This window comes from Chrysochloris asiatica, unplaced genomic scaffold (genome assembly GCF_000296735.1).
Source record: "Chrysochloris asiatica unplaced genomic scaffold, ChrAsi1.0 scaffold00097, whole genome shotgun sequence".
Classification (NCBI taxonomy): Eukaryota; Metazoa; Chordata; class Mammalia; order Afrosoricida; family Chrysochloridae; genus Chrysochloris; species Chrysochloris asiatica.
Window position 1 is genome coordinate 10,379,302 of NW_006408615.1, and position 16,166 is coordinate 10,395,467.

Consider the following 16,166-nt stretch of genomic DNA (forward strand, 5'->3'; position numbering starts at 1 on the left):
AGCTGGCTCCCGGTCACACGGTGGCTCTCACCACACGCTTGTTGCTGCTCCGTGGCTGCCTCTGCCTCTGCCTCCCAAATGGTCCTGTGGACCGTGAGCTGCGCGGGGGCTATAATTCGGACTGGGACCTGGAAATCCGAGGGCCTTTCCGGATCTCTTTCCGCTTCTCCTCTTTCTTCCGGCGTTTCTCCTCTTCTCTCAGAGCCTTTTGGAAAGGGTCGGTGCTAGGAATGAACTGAGGGGAAGAGCAGAGTCTGCTTTAGTTTCGGGGTTGCCAGTGTACCAGGCTTGCTCAGGGCCAGGCTCCCCTTGAGGCGTGGGAACAGGAAGACTGCTGGGCCACAGGCAATGTCTCTGTGTCTAAATGCCTGTCCATATGCTTACTGGTGGTGGTGGCGATGTGCCGTGGAGTCAGTTCTGACTCATAGCAACCCTGTATAGGGTTTCCAAGGCTATAAATCTTTACAGGAGCAGAACGCCTCATCTTTCTCCCGTGGAGCAGCTGATAGTTTCGAACTGCTGACCTTGAGGTTAGCAGCCCAACTTGTTTAACTACTACGCTACCAGAGCATGTACCAAAGGTGCACCCTAATTCGTCAAGACACCATCTCCCTAAAACCCAGGCCTCCAGCGTCCTGGTCCCAATGAACATCCCATAATGGGTAAAGTAAAGCAGAAAGTGAAGAGCATCCACAAGGTCCCCCGATCATGACTCTGACTCCTCCATCAAAGCAGCTTTTATTGGGGATCTCTGATGGCTCCCACATTACTAAATTCAGCGGTCAAGTCTGTCCTTGTTCCCTTGACCTTCCGGGAATGCCTGGCACAGCTGACACCCGCTCCTGCCTGTAATACTTTCTTCCCGTGGCCTCTCGGAAGCTGCTCTCCAGTTTGCTACCAGCATGCCCACTTCTTAGTGTTCCTTGCCACTTCCTCCTCTCCTTGCTCCCCCAACTTCTGCTGCAGCTGTGCCCCAAGCCTGGTCCTCAAGCTTCACCTGCCTGGGCTGATAGGTCCGGTCCCACAGCTGGTGTGGGGCTGTAACGTAAGAACTAGACTGCTAATTGCAAGTTCAGTGGTTCAAACCCAGGAGCCACTCCTTGGAAACCCTATACAAAGTCAACAATGAGTCGGAATGGACACAAAGGCACTTAACAATCTAAGTAGGATCTCATGCCTAGAACTCCACATCAACCCTGAAATATAATCAAATACCAAACTATTGCCTTTACATGTTCATTCATGCTTATCTGGTCTAGAAACTAGCTCCTGATTCTCTCCCAACCCTCAATCTGTTCCTCCTAGTCTTCCCATCTTAGAAATCAGCACAGCCCCATTCTTCCAGATGTTCAAGCCCTAAAAGTCCCTCAATGCCTGGCAGGTACAGAAAGCAATCTGGCCCTTTGTTCCCGGGTCAGATATTGACTAAGTATCAGGAGGCGTGACCATGGCTAAGGCGCTTGGTGAGGCTGGAGGACAGACTGACGAAGCCTCACCAGGCATGATGTATTCTACCATGGCCATTTGGTGAGGCTGATGACAGTTCAGTGACAATAAGTACATCCCCTGGGGACATGGAAGTTCTGCCCCGGGACCCCTTCTAGACTTCACCTTGTGGGACTACTATTCCTTTGTACCCTTTCAGGTTTTAATAAGTAACCATAAATACTGACACTCTACAGATAGTGAATTCAATGAATCATTCGAGGAAATTATCAAATCCACAGGAGCAGTGGAAGCCAGCAGGTGAGAAGTTAGGAGCCTGAGGATCCCTGAACTATGGCTGGTATCCAGAGACTAAAGGAAAACCCCAAGTTTGGGATGCTGGGTCTAAAGTAGGGGGTGTCCTGTGAATCCATGTATGCAGCTGGCATCCTCTGACCTAGCCTGAGTACCTGGGGATGAGCGTGAACGCAGCTACGAGCATATGGTGACGTGGATGGAGACGTGTGACGATGAGGCCCAGATCCATTTCCAGGTGGGAACTGGACTCAGGTTAAGCCTGTCAAGCATTAGCAGTAAGGTGGACGTGCCCACGGTGCCTCTTGCTTATGCAAAGCCCCTCCGCCCCACCTGCTCCATCAGGTAATCCCACGGGCTCTCCTTCAAATTGTAAGCAGAATCTAACCGCTTGTCACCACCTTCACTGTTGTACCTCCCACCCTGCTTCAAGTCAGCATCAACTCCCAAATAACTCAGTATAGCAGCCTCCTCACCTATGTCCCTTCTTCCACCTCGGCCACCGTCTCTTCACACAGCAGCCAGTCAGCTGACTCACTCTTCAAGCAAACGCTGACGCCCTTTGACTATACTACCACCTTGGCGCATCACACCAAACATACGCTCCAAAAAACCCACTGCTACCAAGCCCATTTCAACTCACAGTGACCCTACAGGACCAAGCAGATCCCCTAAGAGGCCCCCGTTTTGATTGGACCTTGCGCTCTGGATCATGTTGGTAAATCACAGATTCATCCCCAGTTACGCTTCATTCTATACAATTTTCTTCACAAGAGTCATTATTGCATAACAGACTGATGGAAAGATCAGCTGAGCCAACGAATCATGTGCTTTCCTGTTATCATTTTTTTGTGGAAGGCACTCTAATGAGACGCTGGTGTTATTAAGCGCTCAGAGTCAGTTCCGATCCATAACAACCCTGTATAGGGTTTCCAAGATGCAGGTGGTGAACTTGAACCACCGACCTTGCAGTTCAAACGACTTTGCAGTCTGACACATCAGCCCACAGTGCCACACCAAGACTCCCTAATGAGACTAAGACAAGTAAATTACTGAAGAACTTGTCTACAGCCATCCACTGATTAGAGAGACATATTTAAGCATATCTTGTGGAACTAAACCCGTGTACGCATGAACCGAAACCCTACTAACAATACTTTTTTGACTTATCTTCGTATTTGAGCTCCCATCTCTCTCTCCCAACTAGAACACAAGTCCCATGAAAGCAGGGACTTTTCCTGTCCACTTCTCCAGTGGCTGGAATTTAGAGTTGCTGGTGTTTGGTGCTGTTGGGCTGGTACTGACTCATAGGGCCCTTATGCACAACAGAAGGAAACACTGCTCGGTCCTGGGCCAACGTCACAACCACTGCTATGCTTGAGCCCATTACTGCTGCCACCGTGCCAGTCCATCTCACTGGGCGGGGGGAGCGTCTTCCTCTTTTTCTCTGACCTTCCATTTTATCGAACATAATGTCCTTCTCCAAGGACTGGTCCCTCCTGCTAATATGTCCAAAGCCCGGCCATGATTTAGTGGGATTTAGGCGTGCTAAGTATCAGATGACTGAAGGAACTTTGCTAGGGCCCCGAGCCTGTCTCCGCCTGGTGTGTCCTCTCCCACTGGGCAACCCTTACTCCTCCTGCAAACCTCAGCCCCACATCTGAGTCCTCTGTGACAGCTTCTCTTGGCGTCCTTTAGGTAGCCTCCGTCTGACATACGATAAGCTCCCATTTGGGGGCCCCACAGTCTGCTATTTCTCTCCGCTGCTGGCACAGTGGTGGCACAGTCCTTGGACCCGGATTCCCTGCTGCCCCCTTATCGGGCTGACAGCTCCCCATGAGAGCAGGGACAGGGGACAGTGGGCAGCACAGAAACTGATGGAAGCTGGCTGCATGCAGTGTGTGTCGAGAAGAACAGGAGCGTATGAAACTTCCATCAGGAAAGAGGAAGGAGGGAGCAAGGGTAACGCTGGAAGCTGCTGGCAGACATGTCCACCAGGATATCAAGTAAGTAAAACCAGACGCCCCCGGCCAATGAGGGGTAAGGGCAACAAGGCACTGCTACGGTGATGTCCAGGCAGCCGACAATGACAAAGCCAGACTCCACGTAGTCTGGTGTCCATTCTCTCTGGGGCCTGTGCTCTCGCTCTCCCTCCCCGAGAGGCGTCCAGAGCCTGCCAGGCATGAAGGGTCAAGGTCACAGCAATGCTGCTCTCCGTGGGTCCCCGAGCTGGGAGAGGCTCCTTGAATGCCCTGAGTGTGCCAAGAATGCAAGGCCCTGGTCATTTCCTAGGGTTATAGTGACAGCAAGCAACCTTAGGGATGTGTTATTTTGGTTTTAGGTAGAGGGGTGGCACTACTTCAGTCATGAAAGCTGTACCCCCAGCTCTGCTGCTGAAACCCAGCCACTGGCTCCCGTCAGGGGTCCCATAGCGCCTCACATGTCACAGAGGTTCCTTGAGACACTCAGGCCTGGTCCACTGATGGTCCCATCGAGTTAGCAGCGGATAATGCTATGCAAAGCAAGAATTATCACAGCAGGTCCAACCACTGGCCTCACAAGCTGAGACCCTGGCTGTCATCTGGGAACTTGAAGTCTGGGAGTGTTCCCACCACCCTAACTGATAAAGGCAGGTCATGTGCCTAACCTGTTTACACAAACAACTTAGCTGATGTTAAATGCCTGCTTTCCTCGGGGTGCCTGGGATTTTGGTATATGCTAGGCAGAGGGTGCTGACATGACCAAGCCAAACCCGCTGCCCTGGAGAGGCGACCCCACGTGTGACAGAGCGCAACTGTTCAGTAGGATTTTTTTAGTTGTAATCTTTACAGAAGCGGATGGCCAGGCTTTTCTTCCACAGTGCTACTGAAGTGGGTTAGTAGATGAGCACAAACCATTTCACCTAGGCCCCTGATGAAAACACCGGGGGCTATCTCACATATGCTGTCACAACTCGCTGTGGGGGGACCCGAATGCACCCCCACAGACTGCTCTGGAGACCACCCTTGGAACTGGTGCTGTTTCTCCCGACTGTACGCCACGTGCTTTTCCTGTCGCTGCCTCACTCTGTAGCCTTCTGCTGTAACAACCAACAGCTGTGAGTCCGACTAAACGCGGAGTTTTGAGCCCTCCTAGCAAATCACCTAACTTCAGGGGGCTGCGGGACCCTCATCATAGCTGCTTATGGGCAGCAGCTGTGCAGTTCATCATGCTCCCTGGAATTCTTGGCAATGACACCAAAGATCAGCTGTGGTGGGGATGTGCCCTGGAGTCAGTTCCAACTCACAGTGACCCCGTATAGGGTTTCAGAGGCTGTAAATCTTTATGGGAGCAGAAAGTCTCATCTTTCTCCAGTGATCAGCAGGTCAGCCTACAGTCTCTTGTATGGGTTGTAATACATAACAGATTGGCCTTAGTTTATATCCCGAATGTTTAAAGTCAGGAGTGGTACAAATAGCTAAAACACTTGCTGCTAACCAATTGACTGGAGGTTCAACTCCACTCAAGGGTGCCTCACAAGACCTAGAGATCTACATCCCAAAAAATCAGCCACTAGAAACCTCACAGAGCACATGACTCGTTGGTAACTGTGTGTGTGTGTGTGTGTCTTGGGTAGGGGGTGGTTAAAATAAGAACTGCTGGTGCCCCGGGAGTTCAGGCCCTGGAGGACACAGCTGAAGTCTGTTGAAGTGTATGCTGCAGGCTGGTCTCACCCTGCTGGTTGGAGTCCTGTGTTTGCAGCCTGAATACTGGAGCCACCCAGTCAATGATTGATCTGAATTGTAAGCACCCTTGCCTTAGATATTACTAACAACCAGACAGGCTGCATCTTTCTGACTCTGGGACTACGGTGGATAACCTAGTCATCTGGTCTACCACTTAGAAATCTACAGACCGGCAAACGAAGGACACTCCCACTCCTCTAAAGAGATCCACCCCGCAATGGGGCCAGGGACTGGAAACAGATCGGCTGTCCCCTGGACAATCTGAGTCACACACATGTAGATGGCACAGTGAGGCCTCTTCTCAACACCAGGTCACAGCCCCTAGATGCATCACTGACTAGAGGTGACCATAGGCCGTCACAGACTGAAGTCTCTTGTTAGAATGTCACTGACCAAGATCACAAGGATAATGGCCACTGGGTTGAGTACAATGCCTCCCAGGTTCCCCTACAGTGGCCCACATGGGCCAAGATAGAAGATGCAACAGGTCTCTCTAAGTTCTGTCCAAATGCTTGTCTCTGCTGAAACAAATCAATGAGTTATCTCACCCCAGCATGAAAAGCAAAGTTTAAAAAAAAACAGAAAACAAATGCTGGTCCTGCCTTCATTGCTGATGGGACTGGAAAATGGGGCAACCACTGGGGAAAATGGTATGGTACTTTCTCAAAAAGTTTGAAATAGAAATATTACATGACTCAGCCATCCTAGGGAAGTAAAACCTACAACATGAACAGATACACGCACACACACTTCATCAAAGCAGTGTTCGCAATAGCATAAAGATGGAATCAACCTAAATATCCACCAAAGGAAGAACAGATGAGCACACTCTGCTACGTACACACAATGGAATACTACGCAACATTAAATAATGACAGTGAGTCTCAAAACAGCCCATAACATGGATGAACACGGACATGATGCTGCGTGAAATTAGTTAATCACAAAAGGACAGATATTTTATGAAACTGTTGTTGTTAAGTGCCATTAAGTTGATTCCGTCTCATAGAGACACTGTATAGGGTATCCATGGAGCAGCTGGTGGATTTGAACCGCCGACCTTGCAGTTCAAACCAACATTGTAGTCAAGTACTTATCCTGCAGGTGTCAAGAAAAGGTTTTCACACTAGAATATTCTTTGATTGTCACCAGGTGTGGGAGGAAAGGGGGAGTAATTCACTGGCTAGAGCACAGACACTTACTAACTTGGATGATGGGGAAGGCAAGATAGGGTAAGAGGACGGTTGGTGGAAAAATGATGGAAGAAGGGGAAGTCACAGGGAGGAATGCAAGAATTAAAGGCAACAGGTAAACACGGTTCTGTACACAATCCTGCAGTCACATGATCCATGAGTAGACACGTGGCTAAATACGCAAGGCTGCGTGGGTGTGGGAAAGAGAGAGGGAGGAAACCCGCAAATACATAAAGGCCTGACAGAGGGTACTGGCATATGAATGTGGTGGAGCATACAGGGGGCAAAGTTAGGAAACCTTCTTAGACATAACCGGACACTGTGAGGAAATGAGCTCCAGGCTTGGGGGGGCTCAGGACCACAGTCTCAGGGGACACCGTGGTCCAACGGCACAACCAAGTCCACAAAGACAATGTTCTTCATCATACTTGGATGAGGAGTGACTAAGCAGCCACTTAAGGCACAACCATTGGTCCCTCCCCGTATGAAGGAAGTAAGAGTGGTGAAAATTGAAGACGCTTGGAAACAATTAGTCCAATGGATGAATGGACCACGTGACCATCAGTCTCCACAACCCTGAGACCAGAAGACCTAGATGGTGCCTGGCTATTTCTACCAACCACTCAGACAGGGATCACATTAGCAGGTCCTGGAGAGAGTGGGAGAAAATGGAAAATCATCAAAAAGACTAAGCTTACTGGTCAAATAGAGTCTGGTGGGGCCTGAGACTAAGGCTCTGGATCACCCTTCAGGTCTGGAACTGAACTCACCTCTGTGGTTCAATTTTCAGTCAAGTGATGGGTGTACAGGGGGTATCAACACTAGTGAGGTACAGAGCCTGAGAATGATGGGTGTACAGGGAGTATCAACACTAGTGAGGTACAGAGCCTGAGAATGATGGGTGTACAGGGAGTATCAACACTAGTGAGGTACAGAGCCTGAGAATGATGGGTGTACAGGGAGTATCAACACTAGTGAGGTACACAGAGCATGAAAATGATCAGCTCTATGAGGGCAGCATTTCCCCAAGGACAAAGTTCAGAAGGGCTGGGAGACAGAGAAGAATGGCAAGAAGCTCAGGGATGAAGTGGGATAGATGATGTTACATAGCTGTTGTGGTTGTTAGGCACCATTGATGTTAGTTACACGCAGGGGACTGTAATCCTTGAGATGAAATGTACGATTTGTTGAATGCAAAACTGATGATCTGCTCTGTAAACCTTCAGTCAAGTCACAATAAAGTTTTTTAAAAAAGGAAAAAATGCCCGCCTCTCCCATTCACACCTGCCCTTCCACATGGCAGTCTAGGTTAGAGTAAGGGATGACCAGAGGAACCATGAAATCATAGGGACCGAGCTATGACAGCTGGGGAGGGCGCACCTCAGACCTGAGAGGGGCTGCGCAAGAGGGAGGTGGGGGGACCTGGGGACAATGAGTGCTCTTTGTCCCTTTAGATTTCTGTACAGCAACCTGGTCAAACAAGCCCAGGGCCCTCATGTGTCATCAGTGTGCAAAGAGGTCAGTACAAGCTTTTCAACCTCAAAAAGAAATTCATCTACGTCTCCTGATGCGGCAAGCAGTGGGTCATGCCAGCGAGGGTGACTGAAGCTGCCATTCTTCGGCAGCGCTGCCCTCATGGCCCAACCACAGAGGAATGGTCAGCCAAATCCGGTGAAACACCCAGTCTTCAACAGGAGTGACCGGTCCCTTTGGTTTTCCATGTTTGTATGTGAAAGACACAACAGGGATGTGAAAATCTCTCCATTGGGGATGAGGCCTGCTCTTTGGGTCTCTCTACTGCTTCCTATCATTATTGGCAAAGACACCAAAAACGAGTAGGTCAGCCTAGCTCTCTTGTGTATGTGGCAATGGGTAACAGATTGGTTATTAGAGTCTATCCAGACAGCTGACAATCAGGAGTCCCTGGATGCTGCAAATGAGGAAAACATTCACTGCTAACCAACAGGTTACAAATTTGACACCATCCAGAGGTGCTGGAAGGCCTGGAGAACTACATCCGAAAAAGCAACCACTGAAAACCCCATGGAGCACAGGTCTACTCTGACACACATGGGTGGTCGTGATTTCATAGTGTCTGGTTTGATTTGGGGGTGGGGGGCATTTAAAATAAGATCTACTGATCCCCTAGGAGCCCGAGGCTCCTGAGGGCATAGCTGAAGTTTATTCCACAGGCAGGGCTCTCTTGCTGCATGGAGCCCTGTGGCTATAGCCTTAATTAAGTGCAGTATGAAACCAATTGAACGGATTTGGTCCTAGCCTCCACCAGTTAGACTCCTCAGGCTGACCAGCACAGCATACTCAAATGAAAACAGTAGTTAAGCCAAGGATCATGGGGCGGACTGTTGGGGGAGGTCATCTGCCAGGAGCCTGAACACTCCCCTGTGTCCCTGATAGGTGGGCCAACAATGCAAGGCCTGAGCAACCTTACTGGGTCATTTCTAAGATGGGGTTTGCAGAGGGCAGCCTGTAGCATGTCCCCTGTGACAAAGAGCAGGCACAAGTTGTGCTCGGACACATGGTGACCCCATGCTCGATGCACCAAGATGCTGCCTGCTTCTGCACTCTCCCCACGGTCCGCTGTGGTTCAGATGGTTGTGATTTTTTTTTTTTTTTTATGTAATCAACACATTTCTTTACATACTCATGATCTGATTCTTCAAACTGTCTTTTAAAACACTAAACTTGACAGTTTTTGAAATGGTTGTTTTAACTTTCATTGGCTGATTTTTGAAAGCGGATCACTAGGTCTTTGTTCCTAGTCTTAAGTCTGGCAGCTTTGCTAAAACCTGCTCAGCATCGTAGCAACAGGTAAGCCTCCAGCGACACAGGGGCCCACAAGGAATCGAACCAGGTCTCCCACATGGAAGGCTAGAAGTCTGCAATGGGACCACCACTGTCCTCATACCACTCATGATAAGAAGCAGCGTTTCCAGTGATCCTCAGCTGCAATGCAGAACTACAGGAGCTGGACCCCTCCGTGTTGGTCCGGGGGGGGCATGGAAGACAAGGGGAACCAACACCACCATGCTGACATCCTGCTACTACTTTTACAACAACAAAGTTATGTTTTATCATCTTCAATCAGCATCCATGAACAGGAACAAGCTAGCTTGTTACAACACAAAAAAGACCTTGCCATCCAATAAGGAAGATCATAGAAGAACTGACGCTTTTGAGTTATGGTATTGGAGAATATTGAAAGTGCCACGGGCTGCCAAAAGGACAGATAGATCTGAGTTGGAAGAAGTGCAGCCAGAGTGCTCCTTGGAAGCCAAGATGACCAAACTTCGTCTCTCATACTTCGGACATATTGTCAGGACATGATGTTTGGTAAGGTGGAGGGTCAGAGGAAGACCCCCAACGAGATGGATTGGCCAAGTGGCAGCATCAATGGACTCAAGTGTGGCAAAAGTAGTGAAGTTGGCCAAGGATCCGGCAGTGTTTTTCGTTCTGTGCATAAGGTCACTGAGTCGGTCCCGACTCGATGGCACCTAACAACAACAATCCCTCCCTAGGCCAGACCAGCTCTCTCACTGTCCACGCAGCCCTTCCTTCCTGGCCTTACAACTGATTGCTCCAGCCTCTACAATGTGTCCCCATCTGTCATCCCAACCTGTAAGCTCCAGGGCTCAGTACCCACCTCAGCTCCTGGACCAAGGGCATGTGCGGGAATGGGGACAGAACCAGGCCGGGCTCAGAGGCGCAAAGACAGGGAAGAGTGTGGCCTGAGCTCCCAGCAACCTTGATGATCCCCCAAGGTCGGGGGCCTGTTGGGTACTGGGATGGACAGAGGCGAAGGATGAGCTAAGGCCGAAAGTCCCACTGCATGTGTGGTGGGTCCTGGACCCAGGCCCGTCCTGCTCCAAATCCAATGCCCCAGTGCTACCCAAGCACGCCCAGTAGACATGGCCGGGTCCCACCACTCACCTCTGTGTGGTCTACTTTAAATGGGTTCTGGAAGTCGGAATCTTTCTCGCTGATCCCCAGCTCCTGCGCCATCTGTGGATGAAGAAAGCTGGTCACGGCTGCCCCTGCTCACCATTCCCTCCATGCCGGGACCCTGCTCGAGGCTTGTGGGCCAGGTGATGACCCCTGGGGACCCAGGTCAGCTCAATCCCTTGAGATGGGGCCTCTGTAACCAGGGTGCCCTGCGGCTGACCACAGAGAAGCAGCGAGGTAACACTGAGCCAATGTCAGGCTCAGGGCTCTCTAGTTTCTCGGCCGTGTACTCACGAGGCCAAGGATGGGCGAGTGGGGTCCCTGGTCAAAGACGCCTGTTTGGTTGCAGAAGCTGATGCCCCAGCGGATAAGGAGGTTCCAGTTGGAGTTGTGGTCGAAGTAATGGTGCACGATCCTGGGGAAGCGCAGTACCACGTCGCCGAAGAAGGCTGTGTTCTCCAACACGTGTGAAAAGGCTGGGCGACAGAACCCAGGAGTGACCAGGGCTGCTGCTGCTGCCCCTGCTGCCCACCCGTCCGGACCTGGTCACCCTCCAAAGGATGGAGGCATCCCCCTTTGCTTCCGCCCAACCACTAATCAGAGCAGGGGCCAGGGCCCGCTGGTCACACGGGTTTTCTGACCACCTGCTCAGAGTCCCATATACCACACAGAGTGGGAGATATGGCCACTGTTCCTATTTTACAGATGGGAAAGTAAGGCTCAGGCAGCAAGCAAGGAAGGGGCAAATTTGGGCTGAAAACCCAGGTCCGTCTGATTCCCAGCCCCACACCCACTCTCCAGTGTCTCTGTTCAGTGGACTAAGCAGAGTGGGGTCCAGAGGGTGGACGTCACTTCACATAGGAAGGCTGGTGCTTCACACGCTAGACTCCACTGGACCTGGTTCCCCCAACGCATGGCCAAGTATCTAGATCCAGACACAGCTGTTCAAACAAGTACCGTTACCTGTGAGGCTAGGTCTGTTAGAACAGCAGGGAACAGATTTTTTTTTTTAATATTCTTCCAATTCTATTTTATTTTAAATGCCGCTTAACTTTTCATTTTGCAATCACTTTAGAACTTACAAAAAGTCGCTACTCAAAGTTCCTATGTATCCTTCACCTGATTTCCTCTCATTAGCTTATATAACCATCGTTCTGGTGTGGTGCTGTGATAAGCACTTGACCGCAAGGCCGGCAGTTTAAACATACCAGCTACTCCTCGAAAATCCTATAGACAGGGCTGCTGTGAGTTAGAATCGGTTCAATGGCACATAACAACAGCCTAACCGTCCTATAAAGATCTAAACCAGGAAACCAATGTGGACACAGTGTTAGTAACTCATCTCCAGGTCTCACCGTATATCCAGCTGTCCACTAACGTCCTTTCTCTGGTCAATAAGGCAGTTTAGACTGAAATCAGTTAGCATGTCCATCACAGTGGCAGGTCACCCAGACCCAGGTCATGAAGAACAACTCCATACTGGCCCCTGGAGGCAGTTCCTGTTCCAACCAGCCCTGTATACCTTCACCAGCATGGGCCAGGGCCACCCTGAGAAAGTGCATGCCGCCTCCAAAGACACACCAGGCAGGGTGGTTAGACAGGCGGGCAGGAACCCTTGGCTTTGGAATCAGCTTGAATTTCAAAGGTGCACAGGGAAAAGCCAGAGCTCTGGAGCTGCACAGGCAATCACCAGGCAATTCATAGTCCTCCGTCCCCTGTACACGTGTCTGTCCTTCCTCAGTTACAGCGGACGTTAGAACTAACCTTGTGATGTGCCCACACTCAATAGATAAGGGCGACTTCCCTCCTCTACCACACAGGGGAGCCAGTTAACAGGGGCAGGGGTGTTGGGGAGAGGGCTGTTGTGATGTGCCGTGGAGTCGGTTCCGACTCATAACGACCCTGTACAGGGTTTCCGAGGCTGTAAATCTTTAGGGGAGCAGAAAGCCTCATCTTTCTCCCGCGGAACAGCTGGTAGTTTCGAACTGCTGACCTTAAGGTTCACAGTCCGATTCATAACCACTAGGCTAGCAGAGGGAGGGCTTGTTGTTGTCAGGTGCCATCGAGTTGGAACCAACTCATAGTGACCCCATGCACAGCAGAACAAAACAATGTCCGATCCCAGGCCAACCTCACTACCGCTGCCACACTTGACGCCATGATGCCACCTGGCCTATCCATCTCATTGGGGGTCTTCAGGGGAGTATAAATGGCCACAAGGGAGGAGTCCTTAGAAAGGAGGAGGAGTCCTCAGAAAAGAGGAGGAGCCCTCAGAAAGGGGAGGAGTCCTCAGAAAAGGGAGCAGAGGGACACTGAACACTGACTCTCTCATCTCCCTTGGGTGGTGTTCCCACCCTAGCTCAAAAGGATTCAAAGTGGGGGGAGGCTTTTAAAGGAGTTCCTGGGTAGTGTGGCACCTGACTAGCAGCCAAAAGGGTAGCAGTTCTAACCCACCCAGCGGCACCTCAGAAGAAAGACCTGAGGCTTTGCTTCTGAAAGCACAGTTCTACTCTGCGTTGGAAGTCATCAGGTTTGGAGTTTGTTTGGGTTTTATGTGGACTTAGGAGTCCTGGTGTGGCCCTGTGGGCTAATGCATCAAACTACAAAGTCGTTTGAACCTCAAGGTTGGTGGTTCAAGCTCACCAGCAGCTCCTTGGAAACCCTATGCTGTTGTTATGTGCCATCGAGTCGGTTCCGACCCATAGCGACCCTGTATAGGGTTTCCGAGGGTGTAAATCTTTACGGGAGTAGAAAGCCTCATCTTTCTCCCGCGGAGCAGCTGGTAGTTTCGAACCGCTGACCTTAAGGTTCGCAGCCCGATTCGTAACCATTACACTACCAGAGCTCCTTTTGGAAACCCTATACAGGGTCGTTATGGGTCAGAATCGACTCGATGGCACTTAACAACAACAACAACAACAACAAGGTCAGCAAGGAACCCTGGTGGCTCTGCAGGGTAAGCACTAGACTGCTAATGGCAAGGTCAGCAGTTCAAACCCACCAGCTACTCCTCGGAAAGCCTATACAGAGTCACTATAAGTCGGAATGGTGTCTTTGTCAGGACAATAGTACAAGGGGCTGGAAACTGCCCCTGCTGGCTCAACTATTGTCACAGGCCTCAGTCTTTTTACCTTTAAATGGGAACAACATTTCTCTACCAGAGAGGCAGTGGGCAGACCTCCTCCCTGGTCTCGTGCCCCAATGCACAGGGCAACACAAAGACACACGGCTCATCAGGAGCAAGATTCTGGCTCTGAGGCTAAGAAATGCTGGGAGAATCCCAGGAAACATGCCCAGTGCCTGAGAAGCCCACGTGGACAGTGGCATGAAAGGGTAGAGAAAAGCAAGGTGGAGTGCAGCTGATGAAGGTGCAGGTGCCGAGGGAAGGCTGGGGCTGGGAAGACCTACCATCCTTCAGCTTCTCATCCTGGGGGAAGGGTCCCTCCGGGAGCACGTCGGCAGCAATGAGCACTGTCCGGGAGTCCTCCAGCACCTGGGGGTACCGTCCTAGGCTGAGCATTCTGCAGGGCCCTGCACAGGGCCTGGTACACCCACCCACTTTAGCCCATTGGCTCCTATGTGCAGGTAGATCCCCCACTCTCTGCATGCCATCACCCCAGAGAACCACTGGGCATCCTTCAGGGCCCACATCAAAGAGCACTGGTGCTGCCCACCCCAAAAGGCCATGAGCTGCCCCTGGCCCTCTCCCACCTTAAAGAGCCCTTTGAGCATGACATCAAGGATCTTGTACTGCTGATGGATGTCGTCCAGCTGCGCCAGGTTCTTCAGCGCCAGCAGCTGCTCCCGGCGCTTCACCTCAAACATCTTTTTGTCTGGGCAGCAGTAAGTTAATGGTCTCCACCAAAACTCTGGCCTAGATAGGGCCAGTGGTCTCCAAACCCACCCTAGATATTCCAGAAGGGCCATGGATGCCATTTGGCTGGGACCTCAAGGAAGCTGACCGAGGAGGACACATATACTGGAATGTGTCGTTGGTCCTGTTCACAGGGGACTCCACAGCCAACAGCCTGAACCCAAGCCTCCAGGGCCTGGCTTCTGCCTCCCCATCCTCCCGGTCCTCCTGCCATCCCCAACAACCATAGGGCCTCTGCTCATAGGGCCTTGGTCTGGGTGCCCCACTCTAATCTCAATGAGCACCCATTCTTTCAAGACCTGGCTGAAAAGTCAGAGCTAAGTGTCCCCTCGGTGCCCCCTTGCCAACAACCTGTGCCCCATCTGGTCACAGACGGCAGGGATGATATGTGTGCAGACTTCTGCCCCCTGGCCTGTAACCTCCTAAGTCATCTGTGTCCCCAAAGCTAGACCTTGAGGAGGTGGTCCAGGACACCAGGGCCAAGACAGGCCAGTAATACAGAGTCCCCACTCAGAGTCTCACCCAGGGGCCAACAATCCTCAGTCCTGTAAGCCATGTACTGTTTTTCCTGCTTAACATGAGGAAAATGCGGCTCAGAAATGCACTGACTTCCTCAGGGCTGGCTAGAGCACCTTACTTTTCCTTCCTGCTTCCCTGGGCTGAGCCTGCTCCATCCAGGGACTCCCCCAAGGGGTTGTAGGTATGGACAGACCCCTCAGACACCCCACTCTCAACTCGGAAGGATACAGATCTCCAAGCTTGGGTGAAGGGAGGTCCTCAGGGTTCCTGTGGCTCCTACCCCAGAGAGTCCCATGGCAAAGAGGAACCCCAGAAACTGACGAAGGTCCATATCCTGGAGCCAGGCAACCACGGAGTAACGCAGAGAAAGTGGGGGCGAGTCAGAGCTGGGTGCTATCAAGACAGAGAATGCAGGTTATCAGTAACTTCTCTAGGTGGGGCCCGAGCCCAGACTCAGCCTTGGGGAGGCCTGAAGTCCCAACCCCTAGCCCTGTGACCAGCAGGCACACGATAAAGCTGGTGGATGGTAGGAGGGAGGGGGTCAGATAAAGGACAGAAACACGGACATACTTAGAGCACAGGAATCAGCCTCTAAGAAGAGCACTGGCCTGACCGACTGTGGGACCTTGAGCAAGTTGCTCAGCCTCTCTGAGCTGCAGCTCCCTGCCCTGTAAAATGAGGATCAAAGTATTTGACTTTGGTGCTGGCAAAGAATATGGGAAACACTGGGACTGCCAGAAGAACAAACAAATCTGTCTTGTAAGCGGCACCACCAGAACGCTCCTTAGAAGCCTTTCATACTTGGGCCATGTTGTCAGGTAGGAGCAGTCCTTGGAGGAGGACAGCCTGCTTGGAAAAGTGGAGAGTCAGCGAAAAAGAGGAAGACCCCAACAAGGTGGATTGGTACAGTAGCAACAACAATGGGAGCAAACAAAACTGTGAGGACGGCGCAGGACTGGAGTGCTGCTTCCGTTGTGCATAAGGTCACTAGGAGTCAAAACCAATTTGACAGCACCTAACAACTGGTGTGGCGCTGTGGGTTAATGCGTCAGACTGCAAAGCCGTTTGAACTGCAAGGTCAGGGTTCAAGCTCGCCAGCTGCTTCCTCGGAAACACTAAACACAGTCGCTATGAGTCAGAATCAACTCAACAGTG

At 51.2% G+C, this 16,166-nt stretch overlaps 1 protein-coding gene across 1 annotated transcript; it reads right to left on the reverse strand.

Moving 5' to 3' along the window:
• Positions 1-91: 91 nt before the first annotated feature.
• Positions 92-15,346, reverse strand: CCDC134 (coiled-coil domain containing 134). Its single transcript, XM_006866864.1, has 6 exons — positions 15,240-15,346; positions 14,330-14,451; positions 14,027-14,111; positions 10,913-11,094; positions 10,607-10,678; positions 92-235 (listed from the first exon to the last, which is right to left on the reverse strand). The coding sequence occupies exons 1-6, from the start codon at positions 15,340-15,342 to the stop codon at positions 110-112; spliced, it is 690 nt and encodes a 229-aa protein (XP_006866926.1). The 5' UTR covers positions 15,343-15,346; the 3' UTR covers positions 92-109.
• Between the last annotated feature and the right edge of the window lie 820 nt (positions 15,347-16,166).